Raw genomic sequence first — 19,819 nt, 5'->3', positions numbered from 1 at the left:
TATAACAGGTTCTTTATTTTTGGTTGGGATGAGCTGCTATTAGCTGTGGTCATTCCCCAGACCATTCTGAAGCCCAGATTCACTAATTTTAGAATGAAAACTTGGTGGCCATTTACATTATGGTATCATTTAAATATTCTCCAAAGTCTGTCACTATTTACCTGTTACTATTTTATGCTGGAACAAAACTAAACAAAAATAATTGGACTCTTCAGAAACATTAAGTAATTTTTTTCTCCTCATAAGAAAATCTTTTTCTATATGCATTTCCTAGAAGAAGATTTGGTCTATTTTGATTGACACGAACAACTTAAGGAGCCAAAGTGTGGCTGATGATCTCTCTTTTAATTCAATTCTCTATCCTCTGAAATTCCACAACTATTACCTCATTTCACTGCCAAATATTATGTTCGTCTTCTAACAGTTTTCTTTGGGGAAATAGTAAAATGTACATACAGAGAAAGTTCCCATGGAAGCATAACATAATCACTTATCACACTTCATATTCGAGAAAAAATAATCATATTACTGTTAATAACTGCAAAGGACCTAATTTTCTTTTTTTCCTCTGAGTATTTCCATGGCTGATAAAATTAACTTAAAATCAGGTTGTCCCACGTTCCAATCCAAGTTCTGGGCTAGCATCTTCTTACAATGCTATGAAAATACTTTTGTAGTGTTTTAAAAATAAAGGATTCAAATTTTAAAATCTAAATTGTACGTCATTGCCGATTACTACTATATCATTGGTGTTGCCTTTGTCTAGTCCTGGAACATAGTAAAATGACAGCAATATGTCTCAGAGAATCCCCCTTACAAAGGCAGGATTTATGTGACTTTGTTTTCAAAAATCAAAAATAAGGGTTTTTAATAATTTTAGAGCTCTGTTTAAAAGTCTGCTTATAATTAAGTTAATTAATTCTACTATTTGGAATGGAAAACCTCAGACTTCCTTGGGGTTGAGTGGCTTTTTCGTCAACTTAACAGCTGACTTCCATCATAACTCAGAATATCTGATCATTGTTCCAGCCACTCCAAAAAAAGGAAATAATTTTAAAAACCACAAGTATCTACAAAGAGATATCTTAAGGATAAATGCTAATATATTAATGGTGACTATTACAAAGGTGAAAATGCAACTCCAAGTTATGCCAAAAGTGTCCTTCCAAAAGAATTCACGTGGAGAAATTTTTGAATTGGAAAACTACCAGTATTCCTTTAGCTTCATTATTAAGGAAGCCAACAGAAATCAGCATATTTCTTTTCCCACAAAATCTCCCTTCCAATCTTTGCAGCTGTCTGCCACACAGATGTTTTGCATCACTGTACTTATGGTATTTTATGTCCTATGGACTCTCTTCTCTGTGCTTCTGTTATAAGACATGAGGCAGATTTTCCCAATAAAATATAAAGATCCTGTTAGCAGCATGATAGTCAATTTAACACACACCCGTACTGCCCACATTATATGAAAGTGACTAATTTCAAATTAGTTCTCCTATATTAAAATGTTTCCTATGTAAATAACTGTAAACATAAGAATTCACAAATAGACTGGGTATACAATAAATTGATTTGGACTTCATTGTTAAATAAAGAGTAAAGGCTGGAACGATGGCATTAGAATGCAAACTCTTATTAAAAAGTTTTACGAGTGATTGAATGCCAACAGACTGAAATTCAATAAACAGAAAACATATTTAAAATACCATTTAGGGAAGGATTAGTTTTGGTGCCTACAGTCAGATTATGGTCGAGGGCACAAAAAGGATCACAAGCACACCATAGGTTAGAAGGACAGGTCAACTTGAAAGTGAACAAATATGTAAGAAGTATAGCATATGAAGTGGCGGGAAATTATTTAGCCTTCTCTAAATCATAATTCTAGTTCCTAGCTTAATCAAACAGAGGGATTTAAAAAAATGAGGGTTCAAAGCTAGATCACATAGATGACCAAATACAAATTAGAATTTCAAAACAAGAAAATTATTTCAGTTGAGGATGATGCTGAGGGTCAACTGAACAACTGTGTTCAATAATAGAAATGGGTGTTATTTAGAGTTTGGTCTCCAACTTAAAAAGGAAAAATGGGCTCAGAGTCCAATGCAATGAATTTCAATAATTAGAAAAACTATCCAACTATGATGGTAATAGAATATGAGAATGGGTTTTCTAGGAAACATGCTCTATCTCCCTGTAATGGAGAGCATTAATAACATACCATGAAAGATTATCCTGTGTCTTGAGTGGCTCTGATTCACTTAAATTTGGGGATGTCTGGGTGATTTTTCAAAGCCCTAACTCTCTTTGACAGACCTTGTTTAACTCTGAAGTCAAAGAAAAATCAAAGGTGCACAATTTAGTTTAATCATCACAGGGAAATACACAGGAAAATTTCATTTCACAAATGTACTAATTTCCTTGTTTTTCATTCTGCTTGACATGAATAGATTGTAATTATGCTTGTCATCGGCCATTGTTAATATTCTATTCAGTGATGGTAGAAGGAAAAGAGAATGAAAGCAAAGTGAGGTTTGGTATTGCTCATAAAAAGTGTCTTTAAAAGCCCCTTCTACATTCGGTAAAAAGCAAGCAAGAGAAATATGGTTATATTTCTAAATTCCTCTACTTAACCAATCAGCAGTACATCTCTGAAATCGTATTAGGAGCTATTGCTGAGGTCACAACTCATACACTTTACCCTAAGTATTTAGCCACCACTCAACTATGTGGCAAAAGTGAATAGCAGTCAAGTCATTTTGAGAATATTTTTTAAATTCCCTTAAAGATATACACTAAGAGAATCCTTGAAAAAAGAAGTAAGAAATTTTGGGAAGCTGTTGGCACTGTGTATGGTTTAAGAAAGATTTTTATGTTATGACTAAGCCTTCTCAATCTTTTAGATGCTGAATACATTTTGAATATAATAGGTCTTAGGGAAGAAATAAACAAGAATCTAATCCTTAGATTAGATTTAGATTAGTTTAGATTATGCTTTGGTTTGGAAAAAACCCAAAATTTGAACCATGATATTTGGAAGTTATATATTTCCAAGTTCTATAGATTCAAATAAAATTAGAAAAAAACTGGACCTAAACTTTCAAACTTTTGTCAGATTTTATATAGGTTTTTAGCAGATGGTTATTGTATTTGAAACTAAGTATCTTGTCATTTCATGTGTTCATGTGAATTCCTCACTTAAATAAATAATTTAAAACACATCAGGATGAATTCTTTGTGGCTACAGACAGCCTTCGATTTAAGTTTTACCCTCAGAGAGGAAAAAAAAGTGTTGTTTAAAAGTTCTCTCTTGCCAGTTGTACCAAGCACAAGAAAATACAATTGAGCAAGGTAGTCAAATTGGATAATTCCACTCCTTCCCTAATTAAACCTCTCTAACCCTGTCCCCCGAAACCAATCTGACTTCAGTTCTTAATCACAGTCACTTAATGAAAAACTGATTTTAGAGCTTCAACTACTTGAAAGTCACTGTTAAAAGAATGTCTATGTTTCTACTTTTAGAGATAGGCTTTCCTTTTTAATGTTTCTTTTGCTGAAAATAACTAAGGAAGAACTTTTCTGTTGTTTCAGAGTCTAGGGACAAAAGTCAGTATTTTCAAGTGGCTTTTTATGGCCAGCTTGTATTGCACTGATACCCAACACATGGCTTTCACACTGAGAAAGCTGAGTCCATGGGAGGGGATGTGGGCAGAGGCAGCTCAGAAGGGAGGCAGCGGCAGGTGAGATCACGGTTTTCCGCCTCACTAATGCCTATTCTACTCAGACATCCTAGCTGTGACTTTTTGGTTGATCTAAAGAATGCTTGTTTATTTCACTTTAGAAATCAATTACATAATAAGCTAGTGTATATTCTATTCATTTATTATGTATTGCTAAAACAAAATATATTGTAAACTTGGTAAAACCTTTTACTATATTTCAATATAACATGGCTCTACTTTGAACATACTCACCCCAAATGCTAGGAAATCTTTGTTTAGCTGTCACAACAATATAGATCCTTCAGTAAAAATCACAGTGAGACTCTGGATTACTTGCCTGTTTGATCAAGCATCCTACAAGCACGATATTATATCATGTGACTACTACTGCTAAAATAATTTAAGGACATCTGAAAATTCTAAATAATTATATCATGAATGTGGAGAGATGTTACTTAATATCACTTTTAAAGAGCAAACCTAACTGAAGATAGCCTACATTACACCTTTCAGAGAACACAGACCGTACTTCAATATAATACTAGAGAATTGGTGATTAGAAGGCACATATTTCCATTACTTGAATTAAAATCAGATAAAAGGAGATACTTATTTATAGCATGGTTTCCTGTTAGGTATTAATTGATTGCTATGATTATCCATCTCTGTTCCAAGTACTCACCTGCAATTACTGAAACTGGAATTCTCCACCACATACCAAAAACAAAATAAGCAAAATTCAAGGATTCAACTCAGCCACAGTTGGCTTCAAAATTACAGCACCAACAATCTAATTACATTTAAGGACTGCAATTAATGTTAAAAAGAAACACAAAAAAACTAATCAGAAATATGTTCTGTGGTTCTAGGTACAAAGGAGCACAGTTAAGACCCTAACTTGACACTCCTCATCACCTCTAAAAGAACATCCGTCAAACTTCCTGTTGTTTTAACCATATCACTGCCATTTATTGGCTTTTGAAAGTCACCGAACTGTTTCCGTTCTGTGCATACACTGCAAGACATGGAATCCATTCCCATTGCTAGATGAACACCAATGCCTGTCTTTGAAGTATTTTTTTTTAAATCTGTAATTTTTAAAAAGGTATCAAACACTTACGTTTAAAGCAGTAGGCATCAAATCTGCTATCAGGGGTAGGGAAGCCTGTCTGGTTCTCAAAACGATACAGGGTTCTCACCCCAAGTAAACCACCTCCACACTGGGCCCTGGCCACAGTCACAGGGTGGCGAACGCTGGCATCGGACAGCCACCCATAATCGCACTGATCAAAGCCATTCCTCCAAGCGGCTTGGAGTTCCCCCACTGTTGCCAGCCGGGCGTCCTGGTTTTCACACTCTTCTTCAGCCTCCTCAAAGGTAAGTTTATCAGGAGCAGTGATATGGAACACCTCACCTGAAATAAGGAGGGGAAAAAACACAACAACACACATAAGTTTTACTATTCATTCCCTTCCACTTCAGGGGTGGGAGGGGGATACAAGAAGAAGGATATAATGCTTTTTTCATGTCAAGGCAGCAGCTTCTGATACGTTAAAGCAGTAAACAGCATGGTTACTCAATTTTGTCACTATTAATGTCACACATTCCAGAAAAGTTCACATATATTAACTTTATTATCAAATGACTGCTTCTATGGGCCATGGGTATATAGAAGCAACCATTTGATAATAAAGTCACAGTCAGTTCTTTAAAATGAACAAATCTTTTCCATTGATTCTTTGGACTACTATCTGGGTAAAGAGTTTTCTCTTCAGCAAAAGGGCAGGCTGGAAAGGGAGACTGCACCGAAATGTCACCCAGGTTATTTCATGTTGTTTCACCTGAAATCAAACAGTAGCTCTTGAACCCTCCTTCTCACCTATCACTACCATGAAAATGGATGAGCTCCCATCAAATTAAACAACAAAACAAGAAAAACTCCAGGGTTTAAAGATGGGAAGGGACAGAAGCAAGATGGATTCCATGATGGCTATGTCAGAGACTAAGAGTGCATGGAGGCCAGCTAACTTAGCTCCCATTCAACTGGCCCAAGTGACCATGGTCCCCCTGGAGGAAGTGGCATGTTTTTTTTTTCTTTTTCCTCTTTATGTATTTTTTTTTAAGATTTTATTTATTTGACAGAGAGAGATCACAAGTAGGCACAGAGAGAGAGAGAGAATAGAGAGAGAGAGAGAGAGAGAGAGAGGAGGAAGCAGGCTCCCTGCTGAGCAGAGAGCCCGATGCGGGGCTCTATCGCAGGACCCTGAGACCATGACCCGAGAAGAAGGCAGAGGCTTAACCCACTGAGCCACCCAGGCGCCCGTCTTTATGTATTTTTTTTTAATTGTGTATGTTAGTCACCATATAGTACGTCATTAGTTTCTGATGTACTGTTCCATGATTCATTGTTTGTGTATAGCACACCCAGTGCTCCATGCAATTCGTGCCCTCCTTAATACCCATCACCAGGCTCACCCATCTCCCTCTCTTCTAAAACTCTCCATTTGTTTTCTGGAATCCATAGTCTCTCATGGTTCATCTCCCACTCCGATTTCTCCCCTTTCATTTTTCCTTTCTCCTAATGTCCTCCATGCTATTCCTTACGTTCCACAAATAAGTGAAGGCATATAATTGACTTTCTCTAATTGACTATTTGATTTATTTCACTTAGCACAATCTCCTCCAGTCCCATCCATGTTAATGAAAAAGTTGGGTGTTCATCCTTTCTGATGGCTGAGTAATATTCCATTGTGTATATGGACCACATCTTCTTTATCCATTTGTTTGTTGAAGGGCATCTTGGCTCTTTCCACATTTTGGCTAATGTGGACATTGCTGCCATGAACATTAGGGTACATATGGCCCTTCTTTTCACTGCATCTGTATCTTTGGGGTAAATACCCATTAGTGCAATTGCCGGGTCATAGGGTAGCTCTATTTTTAATTTTTTGAGGAACCTTAACAATTTTCCAATGTGGCTGTACCAATTTACATTCCCACCAACAATGGAAGAGAGTTCCCCTTTCTCCACAATTCCTCCAACATTTGTTGTTTCTTGCCTTGTTGATTTTTGCCATTCTAACTAGTATAAGGTGGTATTGATTTTGTGGTTTTGATTTGAATTTCCCGGATGGCTAATGATGATGATCAATTTTTCACATGTCTGTTAGCCATTTGCATGTCTTCTTTGGAGAAATGGCTGCTCAAGAAGACACAAAAGGATGGAAGAACATTCCATGCTCATGGATCGGAAGAATAAACATTGTTAAAATGACTATGCTGCCTAGAGCATCTATACTTTCAATGCCATCCTAATCAGAATACCAATGGCATTTTTCAAAATGCTGGAACAAACAATCCTAAAATTTGTATGGAACCAGAAAAGACCCCAAATCTCCCAGAAAAATGTTGAAAAAGAAAACAATGCTGGGGGGGGATCACGTTGCCTGATTTCAAGCTATATTACAAAGGTGTGATCACCAAGACAGCATGGTACTAGCATAAAAACAGACATAGACCAATGAAACAGAATAGAGAGGCCAGATATGGACCCTCAACTCTATGGTCAACTAATCTTCGACAAAGCAGGAAAACATATCCAATGGAAGAAAAGATAGTCTCTTCAATAAATGGTGTTGGGAAAATTGGACAGTTATATACAGAAGAATGAAACTGGACCATTCTTTTACACCATACACAAAGATAAACTCTAAATGGATGAATGACCTCAATGTGAGACAGGAATCCATCAAAATCCTAGAGGAGAACATAGGCAGTAATCTCCTTGACATCCACCACAGCAACTTCTTTCAAGACACGTCTCCAAAGGCAAGGGAAACAAAAGCGAAAATGAACTATTGGGACTTCATCAAGATAAAAAGCTTCCGCACACCAAAGGAAACAGTCAACAAAACAAAGAGAGAACCCACAGAATGGGAGAAGATATTTGCAAATGACACTACAGACAAAGGGCTGATATCCAAGGTCTACAAAGAACTTCTCAAACTCAACACCCCAAAAAATAGATAATCAAGTAAAAAAAACGAGCAGAACGGGCACATTTTTATTTGCTACTCACTCTGCTCAGTTGCTACTCACTCTGCCCAGGGTGCAACCTCTCACAATCTGTCTGCTCAGAAGAGGGGCCCTTTTCCAGGTCTCACAAAGACACCATATGTGCTAGCAGGGGCTCTAACCATGTTTGAGAAACTCTTCTATTTGCTTACTGATTAACAAAGAAAGGCTGAACGTTTACTTTGCTCATCACCCAGCCCAATTAGCAGAGAATCTGTTCATAATAACTTAACATGTCACAATAAAATATTCTGGAAATGCTAGAGACTTTGTTAAATTGGTACTTAGGGAGCTAACAAAACAACTGGCAGATATAAATTCAATGCAAATTAAATGATGCCTCTCACATTTGAGCACAAGTGGCTCAAAGACAGAGGCCAGGATGAGAGAGTACCTAAGCAAATAGAGCAGGCAGAAGGAATAGAAAATGAGGCAGGGAGGAAGCTAAAATATTGATAGCCCATTACTACAGCAGCGGCGGGTCCTGGTCTGCCTCTCACTGAGACCGCTTTCTGATTCTATGATATATTAGACAATGGGGACTCCAGAGCTCTCAGGATTCAGCTCTTTTCACCTGACTGAAGGCAGATGTAACAGGCAATTGTTTAAAATGAATAGAGCCATTACTCTCTCTCAGTGTGCGATAGCTTTATAAAACAAGAAAAATTAGTGATGGGAAAAATGGTCAAATCACACACGTCAGCTTTTGTCACTATGAATCTAAAATAGGCCAAATCCCTGTAAGAGCTCTTTGAAGAAGAGAGAACAAAATGACTTCTACCTGATCAAAAAAGTAAGGGAAAGTGGGAATGGGTTTTTGTCCTTAACTGTGTAGGCTGGCAAGGAAAGCAATCTCAAATCCAAAAATACACCGGAAGAACGTAAGTTGCTGCCCCCCATTCCTGCACCATCTCCCTCCCTAATAAGTTGTAAAAGCATAAGGGTCACAGTCCCACTTACGGAGTAGATCTTCAATAATCCTCGCTAAGTGAATGGCATTTCAAGTTCTTGTTAAGAAACAAGGTGCTCTTTTTCTTCCACCCTCCCCAAGCAGCACATTCAAAAAAGCTGCCTGCTGCAGAGCTTTGGGGAGCTGCAGTCCAAGAACAGCTGATTCATCTCACCTATGGATTTGGCTTAAAGCAACAAGGGGAAAGGCAGACAGAGAGACTGTGTCTGTGTGCTCCTGAGCAGCCTCATTCACTTCAAAGGAAGGCGAGTGTGAAAGAGGGCAGCGTGCCAGACTGCTTGCCTCTAAGGTAGAACACTTGCATTTGTTATTACAGCTGGAATATCTTTCTGTGGCCTTAGTTCCCTGCATTGTGAAGTACTGCAACTTCGAGGTGAACGACTGCTCCTTTATAGTAATGAGAGTGATCAGCCAGCCAGAGCAGGCAGAGAACTGGAATTGAGAGAGTAAAAGTCTGCTACTGCAAACAGAAGTGTCAGTCTGTATGTGGGGGGAAATCAACTTCTCCAACTGTGGCCAGAGCAAAGGGCTAATGAAGGAAAATGATAGCATGATTTCATGGGTAACTGGTTTCCCCTCTTAAACAGCAAACATGTTTGGGGTGTTAAAGGAAAGAAAGGTTTCAGAATACCCTGATAGGTTAAAAAGAGAATTCCCTTATTATTATTATTATTAAATCTATACAAATCTACTTTTACAATTTTTATATAGACACTCATTAGATCTGACTATATTGCAGTCAATTATTTCATTCATTTGTTTGGAAGATATAATTTCCATCCACCTATCCAGTGCCAATAAAATAATTATTTTACTTATTTGATTAAATTCTATTATCCACATTGCCACCTGTTTTCCTTTATATGTAGGAACTTTTCAAACACTGAAAATAAAATTTAAAAAAAAAATGAAAAAGCTATCATTATTGGGTTTCATTCAACTCAGATTTTAAAAAAAAGATTTCACTGGCACTGAGTTTGAGGTGAGAATCAAAATAATTCATTTATAAAGATATATATGACAAATTATTTTATTTTAGGAAGATGAAAAGAAAAATGTTTATTTTAACTCTGTTCCAAAAAGTAAATGTCTAAGACCTCCTAAATCATGATTCTTTAACATGAACATTACTTTGCCCACTTAGAAAATCTAATAATATAGTAAAGCACCTACAGTATAGAATTATCTTACTGTATCCTGAAGCTGTTACAATTAACACTCAATCCATACCAAAAATGGCAAGTCAAATAACCAAACTTTGCTCTTCATATGTATTAACCTCAAAATACTAAGGCCAGGACATCTTATACTTTTGAAAAGTATGCAAGAATATCCTAGCATCTGTTTTATACTGAAACCCAAACGAGAAAATAGAAAAGATAAGTCAATAGGTAATGCATAGCAGTAATTGAACTAATCCATATTACTAAGTGTCTTGGATTCCTAAGACATTTATGACCTGCTGAGGAGTACTTTTCTGTTGTTGTTGTTCATTAGATGCTTGGTTTTCCTTAATAATCCTTTGACATTATATATCTTTTATCTAACATAATACAAACATAGGTGGCTTATCTAAAGTCCAGAGGTAAGGGCAAATAAGGCACCAGAGAACCAAGAGAAAGAGAAAGCAAACCTGGGAAAATAAGAAAAGCCACTCAGTGCATTCACTTAGTTTCTCTCTCTACAAAATGACTTAGGTGGTCAGGTTGTGTAAGTGCCTGCCCTGAAGGTATCTTAAAAGCACCTTTTTTGCCTCAGATGTATGTAATGAAAGTTCCTTCTGAATCACAGTACTGCTTTAGAGAGGGAGAGGAAGCAAATCTTTTGTGAGATAAAAGGCCTATTTTATTAGCACAGGAAAAGGTTGTGTTCTCTTCCTACCTCTGCATACTTGGAACTAAGCCATTTAATGTACCTTAGATTTACTGGATAGTTGCATTCTCGGATGGCAAAAATTACTTTCACAAGTTGACAATGAGTCCACTCTCTAAGTTCCAGAAGTAGCCTCTTCAAGGTAGCTACATCTATAAGACACTTATTATCAAACTGGTAACTAGAGTATAGATTTGGAACCTGTTTGTAAATGTTATCTACCTATGAGAAAATACTTAATTTTTCTCTAAAGAGAACAAATAAAATGTCAGGAATGAAATACACAAAATGTTTACATATAATTATTTAACATAAGAGGTCAAGTAAATTTAAGTTAGCGTAAATAAGAATTCATTGAGGTGTATACATATATGCTCACTTTAGTACACACGTGAGATATAATAATGCAGAACGGAGGGTTGCACACATAGGATAATTTTCATATTCATCTGAAAAACATATATGTGGTATCTTAATGCATATTTTCCCAAAATCTCAAGTTAAATGTCACTGGTTTGAATTATTACTGTTATTTCAACTTTCTAGGGATGTCCTAGAAGAAACTGGAACACCCTGCTGGTGAGACCTTAATATCTGGTGACATCCCACAAACTAAATTTACCGTAATCATGGGAATTAACATCATCAGAAATATTAAGGAAAAAAATACTTTGAGAACTAACTGCCTCAAGACTCCCTGGAAACTGGACCATGCATGTTCTTTTTTCCACACTTCTGATTGCTAAATGGAAAAGTGGTTTCTTGGCAGACTAAAAAATGACACACACTAAAATGGCAAGCAATGATGAAAACAAATCAAACATTAAAATGACCCACACTGTTCAAAAGCTAGAGTTTATAACCAGGAGTAACTCAGAACAACTATTAGAAAGCCTGGTTCTAGAGCAAAGTGAGGATAAGCTCTTTCTCTCCTGCTGACAATTCCCTGTGAATACCAAGAGAAAAAGGGAATTGGCAGAGGCAGGACATACATAATTACTCCATTCCCTGCTGGACTCAGCAGCCAGGTAGCCAAAACCAAAAATCCCACAATTTTTCTCACTGGGTATATCTGCTGGGTAATGTGATAAGTGTTTATTGTTTGTTTCTGTTTACTTGTGCTCATAACCCTTCTATCATGAACTGTCCAGTCTGAAAATAACTTCTTATAAACTAATCATATTTCCCTTTATCCATTTATTTTTATTTTTATTTTTTTTTAAAGATTTTATTTATTTATTTGACAGAGAGAGATCACAAGTAGATGGAGAGGCAGGCAGAGAGAGAGAGAGAGGGAAGCAGGCTCCCTGCTTAGCAGAGAGCCCGATGCGGGCCTCGATCCTAGGACCCTGAGATCATGACCTGAGCCGAAGGCAGCGGCTTAACCCACTGAGCCACCCAGGCGCCCCCCTTTATCCATTTAAAAAATAACTCTCTAATTTTTTTTCACTTTAAGGAAGTTAAAGATTTGTAAATGTTACGACATTGTCTTGCTATTTAAGTTATACTAAAGTAACAAATATATGTAACAATAGTTACAGTAAGTAAGCCAGAAGCAGTCACCTGACATGAGCTTCTAAATGCCGATAAAATAAAATCACTTATGGCAAGTATCCTGATAATAAAAGCAATTCAGCATAATTATTACTAGCTTTGAAGTTTTGGACTTTTAAGTTTCAAAGGAGGTTTCTTTTTTTCTTTTCTTTCTCTCCATCTCTCTCCTGTCCTCTCTCACTCTTTCATTCTTGCTCTTTTTCTGACTCTGTCTATATACCCACAATCAAAGCATTGAAGACTAGTGCCCATTATAATCCATCAGTTGTACATGTTTGATTAACAGCTAACATACACTGCTATATAATCTTTTGAGGGCCGATATGTAAAGATAATTCAAAAGCATGTCAGTTTCCCTAAGATTTGATCCTTTAACCTGCTCGGAGATCAAACTTCCATCACGATGACAAGAAAACCTCAGGGGCTGCCAACATAACTTTGCTCAATCTCTAGTGCTAGGCTGGCAGTGTTTCCAATATGGGGGCAATGAGACTGGAAAGACAGATCAGCACCTTTCAGATTTCTCACTTTTCTTAGGCTGAAGGAGAAACATGATGTGGCTTAGAGCATAGACAGAATTTTGAATTTTTAACTTCTAATTACTAAAGAATTGTCATCAGCTGGCTCTGATAGTCAGTTAACATGCTCTAAGTCAGATAACAATTCATGAGAAAAGGAATCCATGTACTTGTCAATGTGTTATTATACAAGATCTTGTGTATGTCAATTTCAAGGGCTTAAAGAGATACGAAGTCCCACTAAAATTTAAACATATTTTTATGGTTTTTCAGGATGTCAGATCTCATTCCTTCCCACTGACAGAGCAGTAAGATTTTAATTAGAGTGAGAAAGAAGTTCTAAAAAATTTCTGGATGTCTGAGTCTTCAAAATATGTGAGATTGAATGTGTTATTTGATTTGACAGGCACAGTATGGCTGCAGGTCAACACAGGACGATCAGCCTCGTTTGGCTTTTTTTTTTTCTTTTTACTTTTCACAGATGAAAGGTAAATGGCCACTGTATTTCCTAAGAAGCTCTTTCAGTTCAGAACTCCAAAAGATCCTGACATCAAAACCTTAGAGCAAACAATTGTCACATGTTTCAAGGGATGTACATCATGACAAGTCTACTTATGGTAAGATTATAAATGCAAGGGTCTATATATAGAAAATCCTAAGAATGCCATTAAAAAGCTATTAGAACAAATAAACAAGTTCAGCAGAGTAGCAGGATACAAGGTACAAGACCAATATATAAATGCATTTCCAAATACTTCCCACAAACAGAAAAAGAAATAAAGAAAACTCCATTTTCATTTGCATTAAAAATAACAAAATATTTAGGATGAAATTTGACAAAAGTACTGTAAAATCTATGCTCTGAAAGGTATAAAACACTGATGAAAGAAATTAAAAACAGTCTTAAGAACGAGAAAAACATCCCATATTCATGGATCAGAAGATTTAATATGGTTTTAGATGGCAAAACTCTTCAAATTGATGTAGAGATTCAACACAATCCCTATCAGAAGCCCAGCTGGCCTCTTTGTAGAAATGGACAAGCTGATCCTAAAATTCATATGAGAACTCAAGGAACCCAGAATAACTAAAATGATTTTGAAAAAGAGCACAGAGGTCTCATACTTACCAATTTCAAAATTTACTACAAAGCAATAGTAATCAAGACAATGTGGGACTGACATAAGCACAGACACATAGATCAATGGAACAGAATGGAAAGTCCAGAAACAAACCCAATGTATCTATGATCAGTTGATTTTCAAAAAGGTGCCAAGGCCATTAAATAGGGGAAAGAATAGTCTTTTCAACAAATGGTGCGGGGACAACTAGATGTCCACATGCTAAAGAATGAATCTGGACTCTTAACTCATACTACATACAAAAATTAACTCAAAATCAATCAAAAGAAAAGTAAAACTTAAAACTTGTAAAACTTGTAGAAGAAAACACAGAAGCAAGTCTTCATGACTGAGGATTTGGCAGTGTTTTCTTAGATATGACATCAAAAGTACAAACAAACAAGAACATATAGCTAAACTGGACTTCATTAAAATTCAAAACTTTTGCATGTCAAGTACCCTACTGAGAAAGTAAAAAAGACAACTCATGGAATGGGAAAAAATATGTACAAATCTTCCGAAAAGAGGCTTTAATCTAGAGTATATAAAGAACTCTTGTGACTCAACAACAAAAAGACATCCCAGTTACAAATGGGTAAAGGTTCTCAACAGACATTTCTTTTTTTTTAAAGTGAGGTTTCATTGACATACATTATATTCATTTCAGGTGTACAACATGATGATTGAATATTTGTATATATTCAAAATGATCACTATAGTAAGTCTAATTAATATCCATCACCATACATAGTTACAGATATTTTTTCTTGTGATGAGAACTTTTAATTTTTACTCTCTGGGCAACTTTCAGATATGCAATATAATATAATTAACTATGGTTGCCATGGTGTATATTACATCATCATGACTTGTTCATTTTATAACTGGACTGAATAGACATTTCTCCAAGAAGATATATAAATGGTCAATAAGCACATGGAAAGTTGCTTAACATCATTAGCCATAAGAGAAGTACAAATTAAAACCACAATGAGATATCATTGCATACATGTTAGGATGGCTGCAATCAAAATCTCAGATAAAAACAAGTGTGGACAAGGATGGGAAAGAACCAGGATCCTATTATAGTGCTGGTGAGAACTGAAAATGGTGTGGTCACACTGGAAAACAGGCTAGCAGTTCCTCAAAAAGTTAAAAACAGAATTACCATTTAATCCAGCAATTCTAATCATTACAACACAATGAATAAACAAATCATTACTCAAGAATTAAGATATTCCTATTGGAGAAATCTTATTGGAAATAAATAAATAAATAAATCTCCAATAAATCTTATTGGAGATTTGGGAGAGCCTGGAGAACATTTTCTCTCTTCTTGGCTGTTAAGACTGTCTACTACTCTGCTGGGGTATCTGTGGTGGCCACAAGAGTTTACCACAGTGGAACAGGAAAAAGGGCATAGCCCATTATGGCAAAAAGAAGAGTTAAAAAAAGGAAATACTTGGGGCACCTGGGTGGCTCAGTAGGTTAAGCCTCTGCCTTCAGCTCAGGTCATGATCTCAGGGTCCTGGGATTGAGCCCTGTGTTGGGCTCTCTGCTCAACCAGGAGCCTGCTTCCCCCTCTTTCTCTGCCTGCCTCTCTGCCTACTTGTGATCTCTCTCTCTGTCAAATAAATAAATAAAATCTTTATTTAAAAAAAAAAAGGAAATACTTGACAAGGTTTTCACAAGGATTGAGTTAAATAATATATATATATATATATATATATATATATATATATATATATATATTATTATTATTATATAACCAAACAATAAATGGTTTCCTTCCTTCCTTACCCACGGAGCTACTTCACAGTCAGTCTATGGAAATCATCGTACTGAATGAGGATATCATCTTCCAGAGGGGCTGCCATTGTGCCATGCCTGGTTGCTTTCCTCACTGACTCTTAGCTACACTGTTCAAAACTCCCAAGGTCAGTTTCAGGTCCCTAGCAAGACATGGTAATTTCCAAAGCCTATGCAAGAAGCCACAGCCACAGCTATGATATATGGTTCTACACATTCTACAGAGAATAAATGAAAAGATTTCAGCATCTTCTAGCACCAAACCAGAGTGAACTAAAGTGAAGAGGTTCTGTAATCCAGAATCAATATTTGAATCATCCACTGAACCACAGTGAGCAGGAAGCTCTTCTAGCTGACGTGGGACTTTTTAACTGAAAAAGACCAGTATCACTAATTCTTAGATAACTCCCACTGGTGAAATATTTTGTAGATTATATCCTATGAATCCCATTAAAATTAAAAGTCAATCTGAGAGGGGAGCCTGGGTGGCTCAGTGGGTTAAAGCCTCTGCCTTCGGCTCAGGTCACCATCCCAGAGTCCTGGGATCGAGCCCTGCATCAGGCTCTCTGCTCAGCGGGGAGCCTGCTTCCCCCTCTCTCTCTGCCTGCCTTTCTGCCTACTTGTGATCTCTGTCTATCAAATAAATAAATAAAATCTTAAAAAAAAAAAAAGTCAATCCAAGAATCTACAGGCAGGAAGTCACACAATTCCCAGATTTGATATCTGATTTTTGTCCAATCAAAGCCTCCCAAAAAAGCCTGAATCTTTAAGTTCTGCTTAAGACCTGTTTAATGACATTTGGGCCTTTACCTAAATTTTTAGTCTGGCACATCTAAAGGAGATCATATGATAACAAAAAGGAAAGGTTATTTTTTGGTTCTAGGCCAGACACAAGCATGGCATAGAAGTATTACATGGTCATGAAGGTGATAGAACTATCTTGGATTTTGACATGAGGAAGCACTATAAAAATTAACCTGTAAATTGCCAATAGGAACAAAGGAACCAATCCCAATAATTGGCTAGGGTGGCAAGAAAGGAAAATTACTGTGAGAAGCTGGAAAAGAGAAAAAAGTATCTCTAGGAAGGAATTTTAATGGACGCCATGGAAAAGAATGAGAGGAGCAATTCAGTGAGAAAAATTCGTACCATGGTGATCCAATAAAGATTAAAAAAATAGATTCTTAGTAAATTTGGTGAACAAAGTGAAGCATTTTTTTTTTCAAATATTATAGAAATGGAAGGGTAGTGGTGGTATTGTATCCCAAAAGAGACAAAGTCTGAAGAAATAATACAATTACCACCAAGTATTTCTTGAGTAACTTTTATGTTTGTATTAATGGAATAGGTCTTTCATTGTGATTGAGAGAGGCAGAGAAGATGTTTATGGCCTCATCTCTACCATCAATGACAGAAGTTTTGCAACACAAAACGAACAGATCACATTTTGCATTCTGTGACTAAAAAGCAACTAAAGGACAGTTAAACGCCAAACACGTGGAACTAACTCTATGAGAAGACCAGTTCAGACTAAGGGAATCATGTGATCTGGAAGAGCCAAAGACAGGCTCTTGGAGGTAGTAAGTTTTCAGGCACAGGGAAGAGCAGAGTGTTGGAAAGCTGAGGGGTCTATGTTCTCGGAGAGAACCAAAGCAGAACTGCAGGTAGGAGCAAATGCAGGGCCTGTGGAGGGCCCGTGCACGTGTCATGTTGGAAAGAGGGAGACAAGGTTGAACTGGTTATTCTCCAGCCAGGTTTGAGGGACTTCAAAGCTCATGCAGTGTTTATGCTTGAGGAGGAAGATGACAGAAATCTCACCACAGGATGTTGAGTAGGAGAAGAACATGGATATAGTGTTTGAGCGCTTTGATGGTTGTGAAACAGGCCCTTTGAAGGTCTGTTAAAAGCACAGGGATTATCTGTGAGAATCAAAACCACAGATGAGAAACAGAAATGATTCACAAACTAGCAACATGGGTATGGAAATCAGAAGAGGATTCAGGGCTAAACAAGCAAAACCAGAAACTAATATTTCCATTTTCACTTATTTGTTATTTTGGTGTACTTTCATGCCCCATTCATCCCAAAAGGCATTTGATTTACAGTTTACCTGCAAGAACAAATATGACATTAAACAAACATTAGTTTGTTTAAACTAAAGGACACTGGAGCAATGAAAATTTGGGAAGCAGGTAGAGTAGCAGTTAAGCCTAGAGAGGGGTGAAGTTATCCAAGGGGTAAGTGCAAAGCAAAGTGAGTAGAGTGGGCACTTTTAGGTTGGAGGTTAATTCAGTAATTCAAAATTTATTCAACTCTATCTGTGGAGCATGGACATAGTAGGAATATACATGGTTCCTTCCCTCCTAGAAGCCACAGTCTTTTTTTTCTTAAGATTTTTTTTTTAATTTTTTATTTATTTGACAAACAGAGATCACATGTAGGCAGAGAGGCAGGCAGAGAGAGAGAGGAGGAAGCAGGCTCCCCGCTGAGCAGAGAGCCCGATGTGGGGCTCAATCCCAGGACCCTGGGATCATGACCTGAGCCAAAGGCAGAGGCTTTAACCCACTGAGCCACCCAGGCGCCCCTAGAAGCCATAGTCTTATGGGAGAATTAGAGGCATACGTAAACATTTGGGGGTGGTTATAGTCATATATTCTTGAAGATGTAAAGGTGAGAAAGATCAACTAGGACTTAGGAAGAGGATATGAGATGAAGGAGAAAGCCCATAATACAGACATATCAAAGTGCTGGGAACCTTAAGTGAAAGCCACGAAATCAGAATAGTAGGGTAGTAGTATTCCAGGAGAAGTAACAGCCAAAGGGTAGAGTTGCAGAGAAAATACAGGCCATGGAAGGATGAGATGTAAGTCCCCAAGTTTGCCTATATCAGAGGGGCAAGGAGCTCTTAGATCAATCATTTGTCAGGTCTAGGTATGAGACTGGAAGTATTGACTCATTTGCAAGGAAACTAAGCAGGTCACCCGTGAAAATGAAAGCAGTCTGACCTCACCTATCACCGTTCTTTCCAACATTCTCTTATCGATCTAATTTAGGATAGTTTTTTGTTTGTTTTGTTTTTGTTTTATTTTTCTATGACACACATACTTCCTACAAACTGCCAGTTTTAGCACAGAAAAGCATTAATTCACGAAGCACTCTCAGAATTATTTAAATGTCCCACCGGCATGACCTCCTATGGGGAATCAGATACTAGATTAATTCCTGAACACTGTTAGTCAAGAATATAATATTCTAATCAGAAAATAAACTGATTTTAAACTATTTAGGAGGGATAACACAAAAGAATTCTGTTTTTGCCACTGTATTAATTTTAATTCTTCAGTAATATTTAAGCAATTTATTGTATTCAAAATGCCTTGACATGAAAGTCATCCTTCTCATAAAGTGAGCCATTTCCAGTTATTTTCTATATATTTCAAAGTACCATGACTCAGACTTTGACAAAGCTTTGCACTCAGAACATCTCACAAAAATTCTAGTTTGTTTTTTTAAAGATTTTTATTATTTTTTTTATTTGACAGACAGAGATCACAAGTAGGCAGAGAGGCAGGCAGAGAGAGAGGAGGGGAAGCAGGATCCCTGCTTGGCAGAGAGCCTGATGTGGGGCAGGGGGGCTTGATCCCAGGACCCTGGGATCATAACCTGAGCTGAAGGCAGAGGCTTTAACCCACTGAGCCACCCAAGAGCCCCTGAAAAATTCTAGTTTTAAGAAAATTCAAGAGAAGAGATTTTACAGTCTGTCAGAATTGTTTCTACATTTTGTAGTATTCATTATCAGAAAAATTTTCCTTATATTGAACCTAATTCACAGAGTTGCAATTTTAAGTCATTTCTTCTTTTTATGAATTCAAAGGAAATAAAGAAACTTTCATATAACCATAAGCTTTATTTACTGAGCAGTTAGTTTGAGACACCCACTGTGATAAAAGCTTTACACATTAACTCACTTCATCTTCATACCCTAATTAAAAAGTAAGTATTCTAATTGTCCCCATGTCAGAGGAAAAGAAACTGAAACAGAGGTAAAGCCTTTATCAGGATCTCACTACTAGTAAGTAACAGAGCTGGGATTCAGTTGAAGTCCTTCCTGTTCTTAATCATAGGGACCTTAACTGCCTCCCTAGACTCCTCTCTCAGCATTGTCTTGATCACTCCTAA

General features: G+C 37.0%; 1 protein-coding gene across 3 annotated transcripts in view; it reads right to left on the bottom strand.

Annotated features, from left to right (window-relative positions):
• The window catches only part of VCAN (versican), a 112,152-nt gene that overhangs the window by 66,512 nt on the left and 25,821 nt on the right, over positions 1-19,819 (bottom strand). For all 3 annotated transcript variants that reach the window (XM_047730414.1, XM_047730417.1, XM_047730416.1), the window contains exon 6: positions 4,843-5,136. In XM_047730414.1, the coding sequence (XP_047586370.1) occupies positions 4,843-5,136 (294 nt within the window). The remainder of the gene's footprint in view (positions 1-4,842; positions 5,137-19,819) is intronic.

The sequence above is a fragment of the Lutra lutra genome, chromosome 5 (genome assembly GCF_902655055.1).
Source record: "Lutra lutra chromosome 5, mLutLut1.2, whole genome shotgun sequence".
NCBI classification, from domain to species: domain Eukaryota; kingdom Metazoa; phylum Chordata; class Mammalia; order Carnivora; family Mustelidae; genus Lutra; species Lutra lutra.
This window is presented reverse-complemented; position numbering and strand designations above follow the sequence as displayed.